Below are 22,106 nucleotides of genomic sequence, written 5' to 3' on the forward strand. Positions count from 1 at the left end.
CTGCTGATTGCCCGGAGCCCAGGGTCTCGGCCTGAAACGTCGACTGCGCCTCTTCCTACAGATGCTGCTTGGCCTGCTGCGTTCACCAGCAACTTTGATGTATGTTGCTTGAATTTCCAGCATCTGCAGAATTCCTGTTGTTTGAGCCAAAGCTGCAGCTGTTTTTGGTTGTATGTTTTTACACATTGCCATCACGGGCAATCAGCAGTTACAGCTCTTTCTAGTAACATGGGGTACGCATAGTCGAGCGAAACTAATTGACTAATGTACTGAGACTCTGGCTTTAGAAATTGTTTTCGCATTTTACATCATGGATATCCTCTTGTAATACAGGTGCGCCCAGAGTAAAGAAAACAGACGTTTTTTTTTAAATCTACGTTCCGTTTCCTTGTCTTGTTAAACTTCTGATGTGCAGACTTTAGTGGCAAATATTTCATTTATATCCTTCCACGGAATTTTTGAACATGTTTCAATGTTTGACTGTCGTTCAGCGGGAAACACCAAGATAACTGCAGCATCAAGTGAACGAAGAGTTAATATTAAGGAGAATGTGCAGTATTTGTGAAAAGAAGAAAACAAATTATGTCTATCTTTCCCTTCACGCAGATGCAGCCTAATCTGCTGTGTGGTTACTTTTATCTCCTTTGCTGATACTTACTTGCTATCTCTTTAAAGAAAAAAAAATGAGTGTAAGAATACATCAGATTTTATTCGCAGATGTTTCCATCGCAGGGGAACGGCGATAAGCAGTGAGGATTGTAAAGACATTTACCATGAATCTTTCCCTGGGGTCCACGTTACTTGCGATCCCATTAAGGGTTTTATCCTAGATTCATTTATTTACTGTTATATCCTGCGAACCAGATAATGACTACTGGATACATTTATTCATGAATCCTTGGTGGATTTGGATTCCAATTAAAACTACATTATTGTTCAAGATTTCTAATTAAGTTAACATCCATGTCAACTGAATATTGATAAAATTTTCTTACGTTCATAGTATGTTAGTATTTAAGTGCACTTTCTACTGTAATGTTTTAAATTGAAACGCTTCATTCCATGTTATTTCATGGAAATGCCAATGTCTTGATTTCGGTCTCGGAAATACAGCTGTTCAGTCACTCATGCAAACAACATGCGTTGAGCCATTTCCACCACTGAGTCTCTGCCGAGCAACACTATTATTGGAACGAACTGGAAGTAGTTATTTTTCACAATAATGCGTAGTCCTACAATAGTTCAATGGTAGACACCTCATATTGATTCTAACCCCTGGTTTAGTCTGTAAGATATTAGTTTACGTAGTCCCGGTGATCTCGCCTAGTTCTCCCTAGTACTCTGGTTTCTTCCAACAAACCATGGAATGCTAGTTGGTAGGTTAATTGGAGGTTACAATGAATTGCTTACCGAATCAAACAATTCTTACAAAGTACAATTGATCGGCATTTGTGAGCTTTAACAAGCGCGGATGATGGCAAATAAGGACATGAAGAATTGAACTATCAATCTTGTTATTCAGAAACAGACGTTTCTTCTAGGTACTGAATAGTACCTATCTTATCGGTAGCTAAGATTTTAGAATATTAACACATTTGAAAATTATTGACAAGTAGAGCACAATCTGCCAATTAAATATTCCAAAATTCCTATTCGCATTGGCCATTTAAAGAACTATTACGGTTAGATTTGAAAGTCCCTAAAGTACTACTCTCAACTGCACAACAATATAGTTTGCTCCATGCGTCCACATTTCGTTGTGCAAAAAAATGCTTCTTCATGTTCGTCTGAAATTTTCCTTTAACCAGTCACCACCTGTGGCCCCGTGTCCTTAATGATGGATTAATTTTGCAGTACCAGTTCAAATCCACATTACCTACACTTTCACTGTTTCTGAACACCTCTATCAAGTATCTTGTCATTCTGCGGCTACTTCGGCTAAAATATTTAGTTCCTTCAATATTTCTTCAGACGTCGAATGAACCTAGTCACCCTTAACTGTCCTCTTTCTAGTGCTTTCACATCCCTCACAGAATATGGAGACCAAAATTGATCAGTGTACTCAACGTGTGGCTCACAAATGCATTATAATTCTTCTGGAGAACGTTTTCAGACTTGAACTACACCTACCGCATTATATAGCCCAACATTCCATCAGCATTGTTTGTCGCTTCTGTGCCGATGTTGAAACTGCCGAGTCTACCAAATACTTCTCATATAGTGCACTCTTTAACTCAAGCCACCAATTTCAAATTTATATCTAATATTTCTACATAACATTTTACATTTACTCTCATTAAATTACCTCTGCCATTTATCCGCTCTCATCTGGATTTTGTTTAGGTATGACTCGTGATTCTGCTGCCCGAATTTTATCAGCCCGTGTCCCTAATGGTTTGTCATTGGCGAGGTGATTCGTATGTGCTTATACAAATCATGAAGGCAAATTAAGAACATTTGCGTCCCCAAAATGATCCTTGCGGATCCCCACTTTTAACATTTTTGAGAGCTGAAAAAGATCCCCTCACCATAACTCGTTGGTTGCTGTTTTTGAGACAATTCTTCATCCATTCGCACACCTTACCCTGAGTCTCTACCTCGTTTTCTTTGATTATTACTCACTTTTAAAGTACCTTTTCAGAAGTTTTCCTAAAGGCCAAACAAATTATATTAACTTGCACATTGTTGTCATAAATTTTAGTTCCCTCTTTGTTGGTTCGTGGCCAACTGGTTAAGACGTTCGTCTAGTGATTTGAAGGTCGCTAGTTCGAGCCTTGGCTGAGGCAGCGTGTGTGTCCTTGACCAAGGTACCTAACCACACATTGCTCTGCGACGACATCGGTGCCAAGCTGTATGTGTCCTAATGCCATTTCCTTGGGCAATATCGGTAGCATGGAGAGGGGAGACTTGCAGCATGGGAAACTGCTGGTCTTCCATACAACCTTGCCCAGGCCTTCGCCCTGGAAACCCTCCAAGGCGCAAATCCATGGTCTCATAAGACTAACCGATGCCTATAAAAAAGTCCCCTCTCCATGGAGTTCCAGCATATTAGTATAACGTGCTTTCCCCTGCTGAAACCATACTCACTTTCAACTCAAATTTCTGTGCTTGCTATCCGCTTTTCTATCTTATTCTATGTTATTTTTTACATCAACGTTTCAATGGTACACGTAAATTACTAGTCTATAGTTACCAGGGTCAGCGTGGTTACCCTTGTTATATACCAGGACAAATTCATTCCATTTCCAATTTTTAAGTATTTCACCAGTCTTTAATGACTTAAAAAAAAACATCTTATGTGATTGTACATACACCTTTAAGTACCCTTGGATATATGTTGTATGGCCCAGGGGATATATTCAATTTGAGACTTTTCAGCTGAAATAGGAGTCTCTTTCTATGATTTCGAAGTCACTTAAAATGACCTTATTTTCTCTGTGCTTACATCTTCACAAGTGAATACTTTAGTAAATAAGCAATGAGTTATACATATATGCCGGGTTTCCCTGCATAATTAGATAACCCACGCTTTTCCAGAATGCATTTACGTACCTTCTTGCATTTTCATGCCCTACTATAGGTTTGAAAAGTCTCTTGGGAACGTGATGGCATTATCAGCAATATCATTCTCAATCTGCCTTTTAGCAATTCTAACTTTCCTCGATATACCACTTATATTTTCATATGCCCTACGGATAATACTATCCGTATGTTTAGTGCTATGTTTTCTGTATTCCTTATATAGCTGTCTTTCTTCAATATTTTTGTGTAGGTATTTATTCATTCTTGTATTGGAGTGTTGCTTTATGAAGGCATGCACCTGGAGCTTACTTTTCCTCAATAGACAACAAAGAGGTTTAAAGAACATTATGAACTGGCTGGCTATTATTTCAACCTTCGCTAAAAAGACGAAGAAAATATTAACTTTACCTATATGACGCATGTACATAACAAAACATACAACATAGAAATTGACAGGCCCTTATGGTTGGCCATTACCAACCACGTAACCGACTCTAGAGACAGCCTAGAATTTCCCTCGTGCATAACCCTCTACTTCTCTAATCTCCATGCAGCCATCTAAGAGGCTCTTCAAGCACTTTAAAACTATGCCCCTCGTGTTAGCCATTTCAGCCCTGGGAAAAAGCCCCTGACTATCCACACGATCAATGCCTCTCATCATTTTATTCACCTCCATCCGGTCACCTCTCATCCTCCGTCGCTCCAAGGAGAAAAGGCCAACTACACACAACCTATTCTCATAAGGTACGCTCTGTATTTCAGGCAACGTCCTTGTAAGTCTCCACTACACTCGCTCTATAATATCCACATCTTTCCTGTAGTGAGGTGACCAGAAATGAACACAGTTCTCGAAGTGGGGCGGGGGTCTGACCAAGGACTTTTATAGCTGTAACATTATTTCAGGGCTCTTGAACTTCTTTCTTATCAACAGTTGAAATAAACTGGAGAATGTAGGTGGAAACAAACTGTGGAATGTAGAGTTTGACCCTGGAGCAAAGTTGATCAGAGCACATTATAATCCATTGTTGCCGCATAGCCCTGTGTATCAGCAAGCCCAACTATGATCGTTAGAATATCATTTTATCAGTATCCACAACAACATGAAGACATAAAATAACGCTGCCGCGCCTGAATGAAGGGACTGAAAAGCAGGTTCATTTAGAGCAGAGTAACGTAATTAATCTGCATTGAAGTTGTATTTGACGCAGAAGGCTATGTTGAGCAAGGAGTGTGTTCTGCAGATTACTCGTCATTTGTAATATCAGGAAATATATGAGCACTGAGTTAAGATGGACGAGTCTGAAAACGTGATGATATCGTTTTGTGTCGCCTTCGAAATTTAAGTTTATTAGGAGAAATGGAGTCGGCGACTTCAGGGTCACAAACACAACGAATGAAGCGAGACAAAGAGCTCGAAGCTTTGAAGGTAGGGTTGTAGACGGGAGATGTGTGGCGCGAGTCTTCACCATTGAATTCCTTTCACTGGAATACATCATCAGATGTATTCAACAGATTAGATGCATACAAAAAAAAAGACAAACAAACAATTCCTGTGCTACGTGCAAAATATAAATTAAGTTGTCCTCAACTGAGAGGAACAAGATTTCCCTGTAAGCATCGTTGACTTTGGTATAACATTCCAACTATCTAAAAGCAGAAGAACCATCACCAGCCACCTGCAGTTCCCATAGATAACATTAACCGATAAGACACCTGTCGCGACCATAGAGCTGAAAAGTAGTGTATGTCCCCACGAAACAGGCAATCTGAAAATATTTCTGTTTTTGGTTTCTGGAATGAGCGATGCGAATTACCAGCTGCTGTGATATATTTAAAGATCATAAAAATAGATGAAAAAATAAATTCACACTCTGTAACAGTTTACTCTATTCCACCTCAGTTTTATCGATGAAACTTTTTCCCGTAGATATAATAATTTGATATCCCGCCTACCATGAACTTGCAGCTTCCCGTATTCCACCCCTCAGCTTCACTATCACACTTATTTCTCTATTTCTCATTTCAGGCCTCCCGGTGGATGGTCAGCCCGAGCCGTCAGGTAACTTGTGAAAATTTTCACTGAACAGCGGGCTGGGTGATTGAAAATAATTGTTATCGAAGATGTAGCTGAGAGGTGACTGCTTTGCTCATGGATCGACAATCACTAAACTCCAGCGTGGACAGTTAGCAGAGAAACATCCTCATCTGACATTATCCCTAAACTCAAATAAATTCGATTTATTTTTATTCCCGCATTTTAGTGCTGAGTTGGATTTACCGTGAAGGCTCCGACTGGCTCTTTATCGTATAGTATTCAGTTTCAGGAAAGTTTGTACACCTGCAAAAAATGTTGGGTTCGATTACCTGACTGACGAGGACTGAGTACAGAGGGGCTCTGACAGAGCAGCCCATCCGCTATCTCCGGAAAAGGAAAATGAACTACAGTCATTTTGAGCTCTGCTGGAGGGCGGCCAATCAGTAACTGAAATACTCACGCACATTTAGCCTTTTAAAATGCAATTTCCAGGCCATGTAAAATTTCCTTATCAGAGCGATGATTGGTCTGGGAAACTGTGTAAAAGAAAACAAAATAATGGACGGCATCAACTTGTCTTCCTGAGAGCCATACATTTCTTTCCCAGAAACGACGGCTGACTCCCGGTTGTCCAATCGTTCGCCAACTCATTGCCCGCTTCGTTTTCTTCTCCTCTCTCATTAAGCAGTTCAGTCGGGTTTTCACCGCTTCCCCGTTAATCATCACAATGTGCTTGACGAGTTTAATTATTTGAGTCAGCATTAGGCAGAGTGTACGATGCTCCGAGCGCCGGCTGTTCCTTGGCTGAAATCGGTACTGACCTTCGACATTTTTAAATGTTATTTTCCAGAAAGCGTGTATTTAAGGTTGGTGAATGGGGGAAGTCGGTGTGCCGGGAGAGTGGAGATTCGATACAACGGAAACTGGGGGACTGTGGATCATGATGACTGGGACTTGCCCGATGCGACAGTGGTGTGCAGGGAGCTGGGCTGCGGCGCTGCACTGAAAGCCCTAAAAAATGCTAAGTTTGGGAAAGGATCCGGACCCGTTTTGACGAGCAATGTTAAGTGCCACGGGAAGGAATCCGCTTTTAAGGATTGCAAATCACCTCCATGGGGAGATATTGGCTACCGCCACGATTGGGATGCCGGTGTTATCTGCCAAGGTAAGAATCAAGCTTTAGTCATTGCGATACCACGGTGTTGATATCTTCGGGCGAGTCTCAGATGTAAAATATTTGAGGCCGAACGCCCTTCGCCTGTGTTGTCATAGATATCCGATTTGTTTACAGGATTTACCCCGTCATGTTGGAATTATGAGTCATGCCGTCAAACCATTATTGTGATGAGACTACTAGATAGGTTTATGGAGGAATTTAAGGTGGGGGCTTATATGGGAGGCAGGGTTTGAGGGTTGGCACAACATTGTGGGCTGAAGGGCCTTACTGTGCTGTACTATTCTATGTTAATTATACGCCCGCAACCAGTGTATAAACAACCGTCAGTTAGCAGAACACTTGGAGGATCCAATCTAATCTAACAATGGTCGATGAAATGTATTTGTTAGAACTGCACTGATACGGACACAAAAGTAGTGATTTCCTCCTCCATCACAGATGAATCGCATACCCCCAGCACCTCCAGAGATCCTTTTTATTTGCTCCAAATACCAGCGTTTCCGACCGTTAATCAATACAGCACGGAAGCATTACTCTCCCACCCCACCCCACTCATGCAGGATGACGAACATTCTAATCTACATTAATTTGACCAGACGGGTTCCCATACGCTCCAACATATTTCCTTTTCGTTTATCTAGCAAAATACTTTTCAAATATTGTTATCTTACCTTCCTCGATGACTTCCTCTGGCATTGTCTTTCCATATATTATTTTCTGTGTGAAGAATTTGCCACACTTCCCTAAGAACACGCAGCCCTTGTGTCTCCATAATCATAGAAGAGCTACCAGTTATGCAGTAGTTGTGACTTTGGCATGACGGCGAGCAACGTAGAGTTGTCCCTAAATGTAAAATAATATCATATTCTATTAATGAAAAAACGAGAGTGACATTAGTAGAGGCTGGAACAGACTGTGGAGAATTTGTAGAAAGAATGTTGTTAAGACATCAGACAAAGTCCAGAATGTTTGAGCATGCTGGAACAGTGTAACAATTGGTAATTCTATATTTCCACACATTGACTAAGTCTCCAATAACATAAAGGTTATCAGATGTTTTCAGGATGTTTCTTTAATAACAAAGGTCTCCATGAGCGAGTATGCGATATTTGATCTGATATTCGGGAATTAGACAAGACAGATTACAGAAGATTTTGTAGGGACAATTTTGGTTCCAGTGGAAATAATCGCATTCGTTTCAAAGGGATTATAAAAAACAAGTCTGCTCCATGAGTTGAGATTCGAAACTGGGGAATAGGCAATGTTGATGGTGTCAGAAAGGTTCTAGAAAACATGCAATAGGGCTGGTCAACTTCGGCAAAAGTATACTTGATAAGTGGGAAGCGAACAAAAGTAAAATTCTGAGAATAGTCAGCGCGTATACAGCTGTCTAAATAAAAGCAAAAAAAAAAAATGTAATATTTAGGGTCCATGTTTTTCCACAAATATTGAGCCCCTGGTTAAGGAAAAACAGAGCGTTTGTCAGGCTTATGCTGGTAGGAACATATGAGTTACTTATCTAGAGTAGGGAAAGCAATTCTACACCCAAAACAAAACTCTCGGGCGAAAGTAAGTCATTAAGTTACTCTAGCAGTCAAAGTGAAAGTGATTCCTAAGGGAGTTTCAAAGATATTAAGAGCAACAACACTGATCTTTGGAAGATCAGAATGCTATTCTATGCGTGGAGCCAAAAGAGACGGGATACATCTGAAATAGCTTTTATTTTTAGATTTGTATTTATTCAGTGGATGGACACGTAGTTCACAGAAGAGAGACAAACCGACAACGAGGCCGTGGCCTCAATACAGATTAGACAGGCGAGAATGTTTGCTGCCTTAAGTTCAATTAGAGTTGATAAATTCCCAGGAGATGACAAGATTTTCCCTCGGACTCCATGGGAAGCAAGGGCAGTATTTGTATGAGGTCTAGCAGAGATATTTAAATTATCATTAGCGACATATGAAGTGCTGAAGCGTTAAAGGATTGATCAGGTTGGTCCGCTGTTTAAGAAAGGCTTTGCAAATAAACAATGAATTTATAGGCTAACGTGCATAATATTAGTTGTGGAAAAATTATCGGAAGGTATTCCCAGATACTGGATATGTGAGTATTTGGATAGACACACACTGATTATGGATAGCCAGCAAGGCATTTTGCTTGGGGCACTGAGGAGTGCCGTAGAAAAAAATGGCACTGGAAATAAAGTTACATACTTCGTTGAACGTAAGGTGCAGGTACACAAGTTTGTTAAAAGATGCACTTTGGTACATTGTCCTTCCTAAAGTAACGTGTTTGGTACAGAAGATGGGACGTAATGTTGAAGTTGCTAAATCAAATAGAGATTTTTGTACGAGGTGCCCGGCAATGTTTCCGAAACAAGGCAGTAGCTATTTTCTTTATTATCTTTAGCAATGCATTTGACAAGGACCCTTATGGGAGTTTGGTCACCAAGGTTAGATGGCTCTGCATTCAAAATAAATACCTAAATTGGGCTAGACATTGGCTTTGTGAGAGAAATCAGAGAGTGATAGCAGATGGTTGCCTGTCTGAATGGAGGCTTGTAACTACTGCAGTGCCTGAAGTATCTGTTTTGGGTTGTTACTATGTGTCAGCTACATCGATGATCAGGATGGTATTGTAGTTAACTGCATCAGCAAATCTGCGAATAATGCACATGCGGAGGTACAGTGGAAATAAAAAAAAACAAAAAGTCTGCCATAATTCAGCTCATTACAGCGTAATATGGACAGGCTGCAAACATGAGCTGAATTATGGCAGATGGAACTTAATGCACACACGGTTAAGGTGTTGCTCTTCGGTGGTACCTACCATTGAAGGTCTTATGCAGAGAACTGTTCCATAATTCATTGAAAGTACAATACAGATAGATATGTTCGTAAAGAAATCCGTTGGCATATTCGCTTTCGTAAAATTGTGTATTCTGTACAGGAGCTGAGATATAATATTGAAGTTGCTTAAGACATTGCAGAAGCCTAATGTGGAGTTTTGCACGCTCCTACAGGAAATATGTATATAAATTTGATGGAGGACACAGAAAATTTACAAGATAGTTGCCGGGATTGGATGCCCTGAGTAATAAGGAAAGATTGAATAGGTCTATTCTGTGTCACGTAGAAGGCGGAGGTGAGATTTGATAGACGCATACAAAATTGTGTGATTGCACGTAGGTTTTATTTTCACTGATGTTATGTGGGACTCCAATTAGAGACCATTCGATAAGTGTGAAACGTGAAATGGTTAACTGAACATAAGCAGAAAGCATTTCTCTCAGAGGGACGGGAGAGTGTGGAATGATCGTAGTGAACAAGTGATGCATGCAAGCCCGATTTGAGAAAACTTTGGATAGATTAATGAATGGTACAGTTTTGAAGGGTTACGGTTCAGGTGTAAGTCGATGAGGGTAGGCTATTTAAATGGTACGGCCTGTTTCGCTGGTTTAATTCTCACTGCCTCTGTAAAATTTTGAACAATATATAATCAGTAATTCTGCACTCCCTCCTATAGTCCCGGCTGACATCTGGAATACTTCCAACAAATTGATATTGAAACCAAAATTGTACTATCTACGGGTTGGAGTAATATGCGGACGGGACACTAGAAGCATGACACTGGTTAGCAGACACCACGTGAAAGTCTTCAGCAATTTTTCACAAGCTCGACGATGATATTCTTCAGTTTCCTTTCACAAACTGCTAAACCAGAGCGTCACCGTCACTAATATTTTTACGGGATTTCTGAAGAGTGACGATAATGTGAACAAAACAGATATTTGCACGTCAGGGTGGCATCTGAGTAAGGGCTGATTTATACTCGTCCGTAATAGCTTACACCGTAGCCTACGCAAATGGGCTACGCCGTTGTGCGTATTTATACTTGTGCGTCGGTGTGTCTGTGTCGCTCTGCAATTCACTGAATGGGGATTCTATGCCACTGTGTTGAGTCTCTTCGTGTTGAAATTCAACAAGAAGAAACTCAAACTTCAAACAATGGCGACTGAAACTGAAGGAGGGTGAATTCTCTGTGCTTGTCCGGCCACTGAGACTGGACGAGGAAAATGCATTTCAAATATTTTTGGATGTCGGCAGGTTGATTTGAAAAGTTGGCTCATCGTCTCCAACGATTTCTTTCGCATCAGTGTATGCACAGCATACTCAGAGACTGACAATCACCATTCGAGTTTTAGCTTCAGGTGGAAGCCAACAGGCTGTAGCAGCTAGCTACAAAGTGGCTTCAAGCACAGGGTCCTCCATAATTTCGGAGGTCTGTAAAGCTTTATGGAAAGCATCGCAGCCAGAGTTCCTTCCCTGCTATTCAGTCGCCCAATTGCAGCGTAGGAGGAAATGCGATGCTACCAATGGGACCAATCACAGTTGTTGCGGTGTGCATCGTCGCGATGGGTAGTTACATTTTTCGGGAGGTGCACTTCAGGCTACGGCGTATGATACGGCGTGGGGTATGGTGTAGGTTACGCGGCCACGCCGTACCTACGGCGTCGATTTGACGCACTGGTATAAATTGGCCTTTGGGGCGGAGCTGATGCTGTTCCCTCATGATATTTCCTTACCTGTGAACCGAATGGAGATGTCCTCAAACTCTTGCTGAACAAGTTTCAATGTAGTTGTTCGAGGATGCCTACTGCTATCAACTGTAACGGCGATAGTGAAATTCACTTCATAACATGGTGAAAGGAATGGTTAATATTTTGGATATGGAGTCAGACAGCTGAGTTAACTTGATCCAAAAAATCTTAAGTTTTTTTTTAATATTATCAGAGGCATCGATAGAGGTATTGACAGATATTCATGCGTTTTGACATTCCGGTGAAAGAATGGTGCCATGGAATCAACTGTAACAATTATTTATTTATTTATTTGGTTATTTTAGTTTAAGTCCACGGACCCTGCAACCCACGATTTTGACCCGAGTCTAATCACAGGAAAATTTATAATGTCCAGTTAAAATATTAATCACTATGTCATTGGAATGTGGAGGAAACCTATCCGTTCAAGGTGAAGACCTAAATACTCCTTACACGGGGAGCGTGAATTGTTTTCTGCCGTCCCAAACTATAACAACTTTGCGCTAACTGCTGCATGACCGTGGTGCTCCCCAAAGGCGAATCAGAAATTGTAGCCAAAACATTTATGATAGCTGGTCCTGACTCTGGGGAGCAGATAAGGCTCACTGGACGTAAGTGTTGAAAGGTTGTATACGTATCCGTGTGTTTTTCAATTTCCTGTCTCGTCCATGAAGACATCTTTGCCTGCCTTCAAAAAAAAATCCTGTATCTGGTGACTTCATTACTGGAAGACTGTCGTCACGCCCAAGACTTCTCATGGCAGAAGGAATAAATGGGTGTTCAATTGATTTCCCCTTTTTAGCAGAAAAAAACAGACACACTGGTCTAACAGAAGTTGCCGTCTGTTATATGAAACTTCTGCTCTCATTATATTATTATCCGGAATATAAGTTGCCCAGAGGCAGAGTGTATAACATCTCAGATCAAATTTTCCAGTGTTAATGTTTCTTCCAGGTGACCTCGTTATTCGAAGTTAGAATACAAAAGTATGTGTTTTTTTTAGCATTAGTTACGCGTGGTTGCGTGGAAAGACGTTTTTCCACCACACTGATATGACTGCACTGACTAAGATGTGAATGTACTTACTAAAAGTTACTGTAGTATTACCTTCCTTCCTGGCGTGCCGCATCAGACAGACAGCCACTCTTGTCTGGCGCACAGTGTCAGGTTTGGTCTCCTCTTCGGATTAACTTGGTCACGATATGAACGTTCCTGACTCGACACTCGTTTTTTTTTACGAGGTCGAGTGGCTAACTCTACAATCAGCCCAGCACGGATGTTAAGCGTGCTCGAGGGGCTGGGGGGTGGGTGGGGAGGGTAACCCGACTCGGATTCGAACTCGGGATGTCACTGCTTTTTTTTTCCAATTTTTAAAATTTCCTTCCTATAAAATGTGTAGCAACATGTATTCTCTCTTTGTGAAATAGAAATTTTGAAAACTGTTTTTAGTTTGCATTTTCAGTACTTGTTTATTATGGACAGAGCTTCTTCCAATGTGTTCTATTAAAATATATTCTCTTTAAATGCAATTTGTAAGTTTATTTCGCCATATTTAATATTTATTGCATTTACTATCTCACAAAGTATTTACTGGTATTTTGCTTCGACTATATCCTTTTCCCTGAATTCCATCTGGAAATGGCGGCATAATATCGCCGCAGGTGGACATACAATCGAAAGTTCAGCATAAATGTAACCAATAGCAACAGCACGATTTTTTTCGCAAATAGGAATTATGTTTTAGTTCCAGAATATGCAATAAGAAGAATAATATGATCCCACTCTTATACATTGTATATCTAAGAATGTTTGCCGGATGGAAGTACATCCCTATAAGAGGAGGCGTACCCTGCTCCTATAGCTTGAAGGCCAAACTTTGCAAAGTTGTATGGTGTTTGCTGTTACACATCGTGGCAATACAATACCAAGAAGAAGGCAATGACATACCACATCTATAAAAATCTGCCAAGAACATTCAAAGTGATAGAATCAACAACACTACAGAAATCAGAATTAACGTTTTATTGTTCCAGTTAGCTATCTATGATCTGGCCTTACATGACGAAGAATGAGTGAAGACAGGCATTCTGCATAGCTCTAGTAATCTGTTGTGAAAATTGATGGCATCTCCGAAAGGATGAGCCGATTGAATGTGAGATAATCGAGAGATTGTTTGCCTTTCGGAATATTCTAGATTCAGGCTGCAGCAAATATTGAGAACAATATTTTAAAGAGAAAATGATTGAATGAAAGGGGAGAGTGTGTGTTCGTATGTCCCAGAGAGTCAAATAATTGATTAGGTCACTTCTTTCTCTCAGTCGAATCGCAACAACATGTAGAGTGAGAGCCAAAGTTAGAAAATAATGTTATGGTGCTCGCGGGTCTAAACAGAAAGTTAAAGAGGAGGGGAAATTATAATTCCATATGACTTAGATAGGCGTCTTTTCACCAAAGATTTGCCTTTGTAGCAGAGAGAGGGAATTGGTGGACATAAAAAAAATCAATTGGAGAGGTGGTGAATCTGAGGAAAATTACTTTAACAAGAGAGGGGGATTTGTGTGATATTTTGACAGAGCGGGTGTGAACATGGGACAGGGAGTCAGTAAATGTTAATTTTGGATCTTGCATGTCAAGTACTATGGACGGGGCAGCGGGGCAGAAAAAGCATATTAATAAAGATAAAGTATCTAGTTTAGTGAAAGATAATTCGCAGGCCTCAATTTATGAGGAAGTGGGGTAGCGAGCTTTCTGTGGAGTTCTGACATCCTAATGTGAAATTGGAAAATGTCAGTGAAAAGTCGAAACTACAGTATGCACTTGTGATAGAAAGGTTGTTTATTATTCACTTTAGAATATTCCGGATCCGAATTCTACCGGCACACTGGTTCAGCGGGAAAATTCGCTTGCGACATGGGAATGCAAAAATTTCAGTTATAATTAATCCTCCAGAAGTGAATAAATACGGTGCATGCTGATGGAGGAAAACCATGCTGGAATCCAGATTAGAAAGGCGATGATTTCAGAACCTGATACATACTGTAAACAGTACGGTATGATTGCATATTGTTACAGCTGAAATTGTCATGCTTTGTCTTTATATTGTTCTCAGATCACAGAGCTGTAAAATTAGAGGCTGGAAATGACGAATGCTCGGGAAGAGTGGAGGTGGAGTTTGCTGAAATCTGGGGCACGATGTGTGACCAGCACTGGGATTGGAGTAATAGCAACGTGGTGTGCAATCAGCTTCAATGTGGAGTCGCTGTTTCTGTGCTGGGCGGAGCGTATTTTGGAGAAGGAACAGGACCAATATCGAATAATGTCCTACGTTGTCAAGGTAATGAGTCGAGCCTAAGCGACTGCTCAGTTGGTTCAAGGACTGATAATTGCACCCACAAGAATGACGTCAGTCTCAACTGTTCCGGTGAGTTCCGCGTTTCAGAACAAATCAATATTAAAATTTGATTTCATTTTGAAGGCAGTGGTCAGTTAGAAATAAATCTTCCTATTAGGGTCCTATAAATTTCTTCAGTAGAGTATCTTTGATGTTATTGTGATGAGAGATTGACCGGCGGTTTATGTGTGGGTGAAGAGGGGGTGGGTATTACGTGACGAATTTACCGTTGGTCAGTATTAATGATAGAGTTCAGCATGGGGTGCTGAAGAACGAAAATAAGAACATATATATCTGGAAACTTCTGCGCCATGATTGAAGGGTTACCAATCAAAATTCACTAATGTGCTGATCAATTATGATTTCCTAAAAAAAAAGCACTCCTATATTAACAATGCATTTTAGCATCAAACGCCGATTTCCTTAATGGCTAGGGATGTAACAGCACAAGAAATGCATTCAGGGTGACTGAAGAAATAAGCGAGACAAAGGCAAATGTCCCAACAGATCTTTTGACGGACAATATGGTAGAATATGTTACAACACGATGAACATTTCTCACAGGATGCAAAGAAAAACAGATGGAGACAAATACTCTAAAACATGGTGTGACTTTACAGATTTGTGGGAAAGAATGTTGGTCAGTTAGCACTATTGAATATATTTTTTTAAGTTGATACAATGGAAAATAAGAGGATTAAGAAGACATTGAGTCGTTAATTTGCTTCGGAGTTTGCGGTAAAATACCCGGGAAGTACAAGCCGATGATTTCAGAGAAAATCATTCAACTGCGGTCAGATACTATATCGTAACAGAAACGAAAGAAAAACAACGTGAATGTTTCAATAAATCTAATTATCCAAATGTGTAATCCGTCGCCTACTTCAGCTATAAAGCGGACTAAATGCTGAAGTCGCAAACGAGAGGAAATCTGCAGATGTCGGAAATCCAGGAAACACACACAAAATACTAAAGGAACTCAGCAGGCTAGGCAGCATCTATCGAAAAACATGTACAATCAGATTTCCGGCAGAGACTCTTCGAGCGACCCGGATCTTTAGTAGAATTATCACGGCTGGAAACGTCGACTCTAATTTTTTCTTCCATAGCTGCTGCCTGGTCTGCTGAGTTCCTCCAGCATTTCGTGAGCGTTGCCAAATGATGAAGTGTTCAGCAGGGGTAGTATTTATCTTAAGATAAAGTGATTTAGCTCGTAACTTTGTTGCCTTTCATCAACACTGAGACGGTGGTTGAAAATATAGTTCATTTCGGTTATCACTTAATTTATAGATGTTTGTATAATGTTGGACACATTTCAGATTGCTTCAAAAAGTAATTACAAAAGAGAATATATCCAGAAGTATATTGGTAAATTGAACTTATTGTTTATGCCACACAGTTTCCAAGCACCAATCCATAGAGGAAAGTAATTAGGTCAAGTTGCTCTGTAGCATCACCATCGGAATTTCCGACTGCCGAAATGATAATGAGTGTCAACGTTGATCCCGAACAGAGGCGAAGAATAATGAGTTACTGATATCGATATTAAACAAACGAATGCGAGCTTGTGTATTCCCCGCAGATTCGGATCAGGACGAAACATATTGATGGTTAGTTTGCGAAACATTAAGCCAGAACAAAGAGCCTGAGAGCAAAGAAATCATCGCAAAGGAATGAAACGTGGCAATAAATTTGAGAAACGAGGCAAAAATATAAATAGGCTTTGCAAACAAATATCATTTGCAAATTACTGAAGGGATTCGGCTGGAAACGTCGACTGTAATATTTCACATAGATGCTGTATGGCCTGTTGATTCCAACAATTTGTGTGTGTTGCTTGGTTTTCTAGTATCTGCAGATTTTCTTTTGTTTGTCAATTCAATAGCAAATTCATGCGGAATAAAGCGAAAAAAAAGAGAAGTCTACTGAATGCAGGGCAATGGGGTGGAGATATATCTTTAGCAAATGCGATGTAGGACGTTTTTCTCTCAACTAACTTGTGTTTCACCGTTGGGCAAGACGTAGAATGTGATTATCCGCCACTACCCTCACCACCACCCCACCCTCCCCCGGGTTAGGGGCACATGAAAGCATGGGAGCTCGTGGTCGATGGTCTTATCTTAAATTCATGTCATGCTACAAAAAAGCATAATTTCTAGAATACCGAATAATCAACATTGATAATGTGCAAGTAACATTATATTCCAAAGTAACACTCTAGAAGACATGGTCCTGAGTACACGTATTTTCAATAGAGATATCGATGCACATTGAGTAGCTGGTGTCGAAGTCAGTGGATACGCCTGTATAACATTCCAATAAAACAATAGCTTTGTTTGTTAGGAGAAGGTGGTGTAGTGAATATGATTACCTCTTTAGGACTGGGAGCCAAGAGAAAAGAGAGCAAAGATGGACGGACAATGGTATCTATAGCAGTATGTAACGTGAAACACTTGGAGAATAATGAGCAGAGTCACTTTAAGCTGTTCAAAGTAACGGCACACTTGATAAGTTGATGTAAGAACTTTGCGGATTTGGGTATGTCAGTAGAATGGAAGAATGGTGATAGATGATAAAAGTATATTTAAGCTAATGAAAACGTTATGATAAAGACGCATGGACGGTCTTGGCAACGCACACAACACGCTTGAGGAACTCAGCAGGTCGGGCAGCATCCGTGGAAACGATGAGTTGACATTTCGGGCCGGCACCCTTCATCATCTTGCTGACATCTTAGAACTGATGAATCTGAAAATAATAGACAGACACGGATGAAGAAGATAACTAAAAGTGTACATATAGAGGAATATACGTTTGGTTCACTCTTCTATTGGCAGCCGTTCTAATAAAGCATCACAATAGTCGTGCCTGAGAGCCAATTATGACACCCTCCACAATCATTGCTTCAGAAAATGAACTAAAGGCAATTTTTCCAATCTTTGCTATTGCACCAAACCAGTGTGGTGCGTCCAGTGAAGTTCCTGAGCACTACTAGCGGTTAATGAATAGGTAACAACATTGCCGTTGAAATATGATGCTGGACATGAGATGTTCTGTTTCAGTAGGAATGAACATAAATATTGCTGTGTAATGTACCATCGCAGTTCCATATACATATCAAAGTTCATCACTCTTACCTATAATAGTCCCTGAATTAAAATATACCCACCAAACTATCTGACTCAGCAAACCCGTTATTTTGAGTTTGTCCTTCAATACTTCAGACATCGACCTTCATTTCTCAACTTTCAATAGCTGACCTGGGACTCTGGTTCCTAGTCCCCATCAAAACTAGTTTAAACTCTGCCGAGTAGAATCGGCAAATCTCCCATTCAGATTAGCTGCAAATCGTCTCTCTTGTACAGATCTCATCTTCCCTATGAAAGGTTCAATGATACACGAAATTGAAATCCTGCCCCCTGCACCTTCTCCGCAACCAATCATTCAGCTGTGTTACTATCCCATTCGTAACTCCACTAGCAATGGCGCAGGGAGTAATCCAGTGATTAGAACTTTGGAGATCCGTCACTTCTGTCCTAACTTTTTAATCTCTCTGCATAGGGCCACTTCCTCTTTTCTGTCTATGTCATTGGTGACAATATGCTCTTACTACCCCCTTCCCCTGCATGGGAACGTACTTCATCTGTTCTGATACATCAGGAGCCCTAGAAGTTGGGAGGCAATGCCCTATTATGGTGTCTTTTTTGCCGCCACAAAATCTAATTTCTGTCTCACTAATTATCGAATTCCCTATAACTACCAGACTGCCTGACTATACCCTTCGCTGTCGAGCTCAGAGCCGGCCACTGTGACAAAATATGACGGGTTATACCACCTATCAGTATCGAAAAGTGGTAACATGTGCCTGATGGGAACAATCACAAGGGACCCAGCCCTGACTTCTTATTCCCCTCACCTCTTCTTTTCGTCGTCCTTCTATTGTGCGGCGCCTGTAGTCTCTGCGAGACCATCTCTCCAAAAATATCGTCCATAATTTCTTCAGCCTGAGTGCATACAATTGCAATTCCAACTGCTTCACTCGGCCAGTCAGGCTTTGAAGTTGGGTACACTTTCCCCAAATGTAGTCATCAGGTAAAAAGTCGGTTATCCTGAATTCCCACATCTGTCAAGAGGAGTATTCCATCCTCACCTCTAAGTACGAGAAAAAAATAAAATAAAAAAATCTTACCTCTTCTTACCTCTGCTTCCGCTAGTGCAAGCAAACGCTTTTTTGAGCCAATGCCTCGAAACTGTTGACAGACAACTCCGACAATGGCCGCATCGCGTGAGCTGACCTTTCATTTCTTTACCGCTGAGGATATACCTCTTGCATCAACATATTCAGCGCCACTGAAATGCAAAATGATTCCTTGCACGAATCTGCGAATGCTATCCTTTTTCCCGATCTCCGTAGAGCTCGGATACGACATATGCTCCTGTAGCAGTTGCCGCCGAAAAAAAAATGAAATGGTCATTTTTTTTTATTTTGTATTGACTAAATCACCAGATTCTAATCTGGATCTCAGCACATTTTCACAACGCTTAAAATGTATGTATTGAAGACAAATGTTCGCGGCTTTCCAGGCTGACAGCATGGCCGCATTGCACTTTTCAACGTGTTATCTTTCGCAGAACGCTACTAAACAGATACAATTGAAAGAAGGTGAATACTCAAACAACTTATCCTGTTTATCAGTTTACTCTGGTGTTAATGAAAGTAATTAACTGCCTTCAATTATTATTAAAACAGGGAAGGACGGACCACGACTTGTTGGCGGGGAGAGCAGATGCTCTGGCCGTGTGGAAGTTCTACACGGCGACCAGTGGGGTACACTTTGCGATGAATACTTCAACCTGGAAGACGCAGCCGTTGTCTGTGAACAGCTGCAGTGCGGTGCTGTAAATGACACTCCTATCGGTGCTCACTTTGGCAAAGGAAACGGGCCGATGTGGAAGGACAACTACCGCTGTCTGGGAAAAGAGTCCCGATTAGCTGACTGTCCGGTCTCAGCCTGGGGTCAGAATAGCTGTTCTCATGGAAATGACGCTGGGCTCCGCTGCACTGGTGAGTCGCAAATAATGTGGAATTGAAAGAAACTAATATTTGACCGTAGACTGTTACGGCAAGACGCTTTAATCTTCAGACTTAGCGATATTATATTTGCCACTAATGACTCGTGTTATGGATTGTAAAAGATTATAAAAGGTAATATGAAATTAAGGACCTCATATTAAATTGGATATGCAAGGCTAATATTTGGCATTATTCTGTGTTTCTTTTTGCTGTTACTGGCGAAAGCGAGATAACAAATTCTTTCCACATGATGGTAAAACCCTCCTATTTCGATATATGAAAGAAAGTAAAGAGAGACTTCCGAATGGTCCCGTTTGTGCCAACTTAGAGCATAGAAATCTACAGCACATCACAAGACCCCAAGCCCACAACGTTGTGCCGAACATGTAAACTACTCTCGAAACAGCCTAGGATTTCCCTAGCGCATTGCCTCTATCTTTTTTTCTAAGCTTCATGTACCAATCTAAAAAAGCTCTTAAAAGACCCTATTGATTCCGCTTCCACCTACGCCGGCGGCGCTGAATTCCATGCACCCACCACACTCTGTGTGCACAAAAAGTACTGCTGATAGCCCATCAGTACCTATTTCCAAGCACCTTAAAACTATGCCCTCTTGTGTAAGCAAACTGAGCCAAGGAAAAAGCCCTTGGCTTTCCATAGGATCAATGCCCTTCAGCACCTTATACACCTCTATCAGGTCCCCTCAAGTCCCCCGTCGCTCCAAGGAGAAAAAGGCCAAGTTCTCATATAGTACGCCCTCCAATCCAGACAACATCGTTGTAAACCTACTCTGCACTATCTCAATAGTATCCACAATACCTCCTTTTGAGAGGTGACCCGCGCTGATCATGCTACGTCAAATGAAATCTGACCAAGTTCTCATATGGCTGTGATATTACGTCACGGCTCTTAATCCCACGGTTTATGAACGGAAACACACCATACGCCTTCTTAGCAGACTGTAAAACTCCGCAGCAGCATTCAGGTTCCTATGGAAACGGACCCCAAGATCTTTTAGACCGTCCACACAACCAAGGTTTTTACCATTAATATTACATTCTCCTTCAATTTTGACCAACTAAAATGAACCACTTCACACTTATCTCGGTTGAACTCCATCTGCCGTTTCTCAGCCCTGTTTTGTATTTTATCGATCTCCCACTGTACCCCCTGACAACCGTCCAGATTACCTACAAAACCCCTAACGTTTGTATCATTAGCAAACTCACGAACCTACCCTTCTGCTTCTTCATCTAGGTCATTCATAAAAATCACAAAGAGGACGGGTCGCAGAATATATCCCTGCGAACACCACTTGTCACCGAAATCCACATCAAATGCCTCACTGAATGCCATAAGGGCGGTGGCTGGCAACGGACCCAAGTACAAGACACAGACGCTGAAGTACTAGGGACAGGATTAGGATACAGGGCGATGGCAAGGACATAGACAGGAAAACCAGGAACCGGAACAATACTGGACATAAGAGCTAGGAGCCCGGGCTTGGACTCCGAGCCAGAGACTTGACAAGGACCCAGTACCTGGGTCTTGCCTCTGGCTCGGACCTCAGAACTACGCAAGGACGAGGCTTGACAGGCAGGCAGGACGAGGCTGGAGTCTTCAGGCTAGAAGCTAGAGGCTAGAGACTTGGCTTGGCTTGGCAGGAGGCTCGAGGCTAGAGACTGGAGTCTACAGATTCGATGCTAGGCAAGAGGCGAGGCGAGGCTTGGCATGAGGCTGGAGACTTGAGACTTGAGACTAGAGGCGAGGCTGGAGGCTTCAGACTTGAGGCGAGGCTAGAGGCTGGAAGCTGGAGACTGGAGACTGGAGACTGGAGACGTGGCGAGACTGGAGACATGAGGCGAGGCGAGGCTGGAGGCTGGATATTTGAGGCGAGGCGAGGCTAGAGGCTGGAGACTTGAGGCGAGGCGAGGCTGGAGGCTGGAAGCAGGAGTCTTGAGACGATGCAAGGCTGGAAACAGGAGACTTGAGCCTTGAGGCGAGGCTTGGCTCCTCCTGGGCAGGTCCCGGATCACCTGGGCAGGGCACGGATCACCACCCGACAGAGGCAAGGGACAGGAAGAGACAGAACCAACCCCAGGTAACGACAAGACGGCCTGGCTTACCTGGGCTTAGTCAAAGGACAGGAAGGTCAGAACCAACCCCAGGTAACGGCAAGACGGCGTGGCTTAACTGGGCGGAGGCAAGGGACAGGAAAGGAGCTAGGCACATGGTGGCTCCAGGACCAGACAGCAAGACAAGGCAAGGTTACTGGCAAAGCAAGGCAAGACGAGACAGGGATTCTGG

General features: G+C 41.7%; 1 protein-coding gene across 1 annotated transcript in view; it reads left to right on the forward strand.

Moving 5' to 3' along the window:
• LOC134351208 (scavenger receptor cysteine-rich type 1 protein M130-like) overlaps positions 1-19,816 on the forward strand; it is a 29,160-nt gene extending 9,344 nt beyond the window's left edge. The window contains exons 3-6 of the mRNA XM_063057317.1: positions 5,549-5,581; positions 6,408-6,722; positions 14,444-14,755; positions 19,476-19,816. Of these exons, the coding sequence (XP_062913387.1) occupies positions 5,549-5,581; positions 6,408-6,722; positions 14,444-14,755; positions 19,476-19,816 (1,001 nt within the window). The remainder of the gene's footprint in view (positions 1-5,548; positions 5,582-6,407; positions 6,723-14,443; positions 14,756-19,475) is intronic.
• Positions 19,817-22,106: the final 2,290 nt, after the last annotated feature.

This window comes from Mobula hypostoma, chromosome 8, assembly GCF_963921235.1.
Source record: "Mobula hypostoma chromosome 8, sMobHyp1.1, whole genome shotgun sequence".
NCBI classification, from domain to species: domain Eukaryota; kingdom Metazoa; phylum Chordata; class Chondrichthyes; order Myliobatiformes; family Myliobatidae; genus Mobula; species Mobula hypostoma.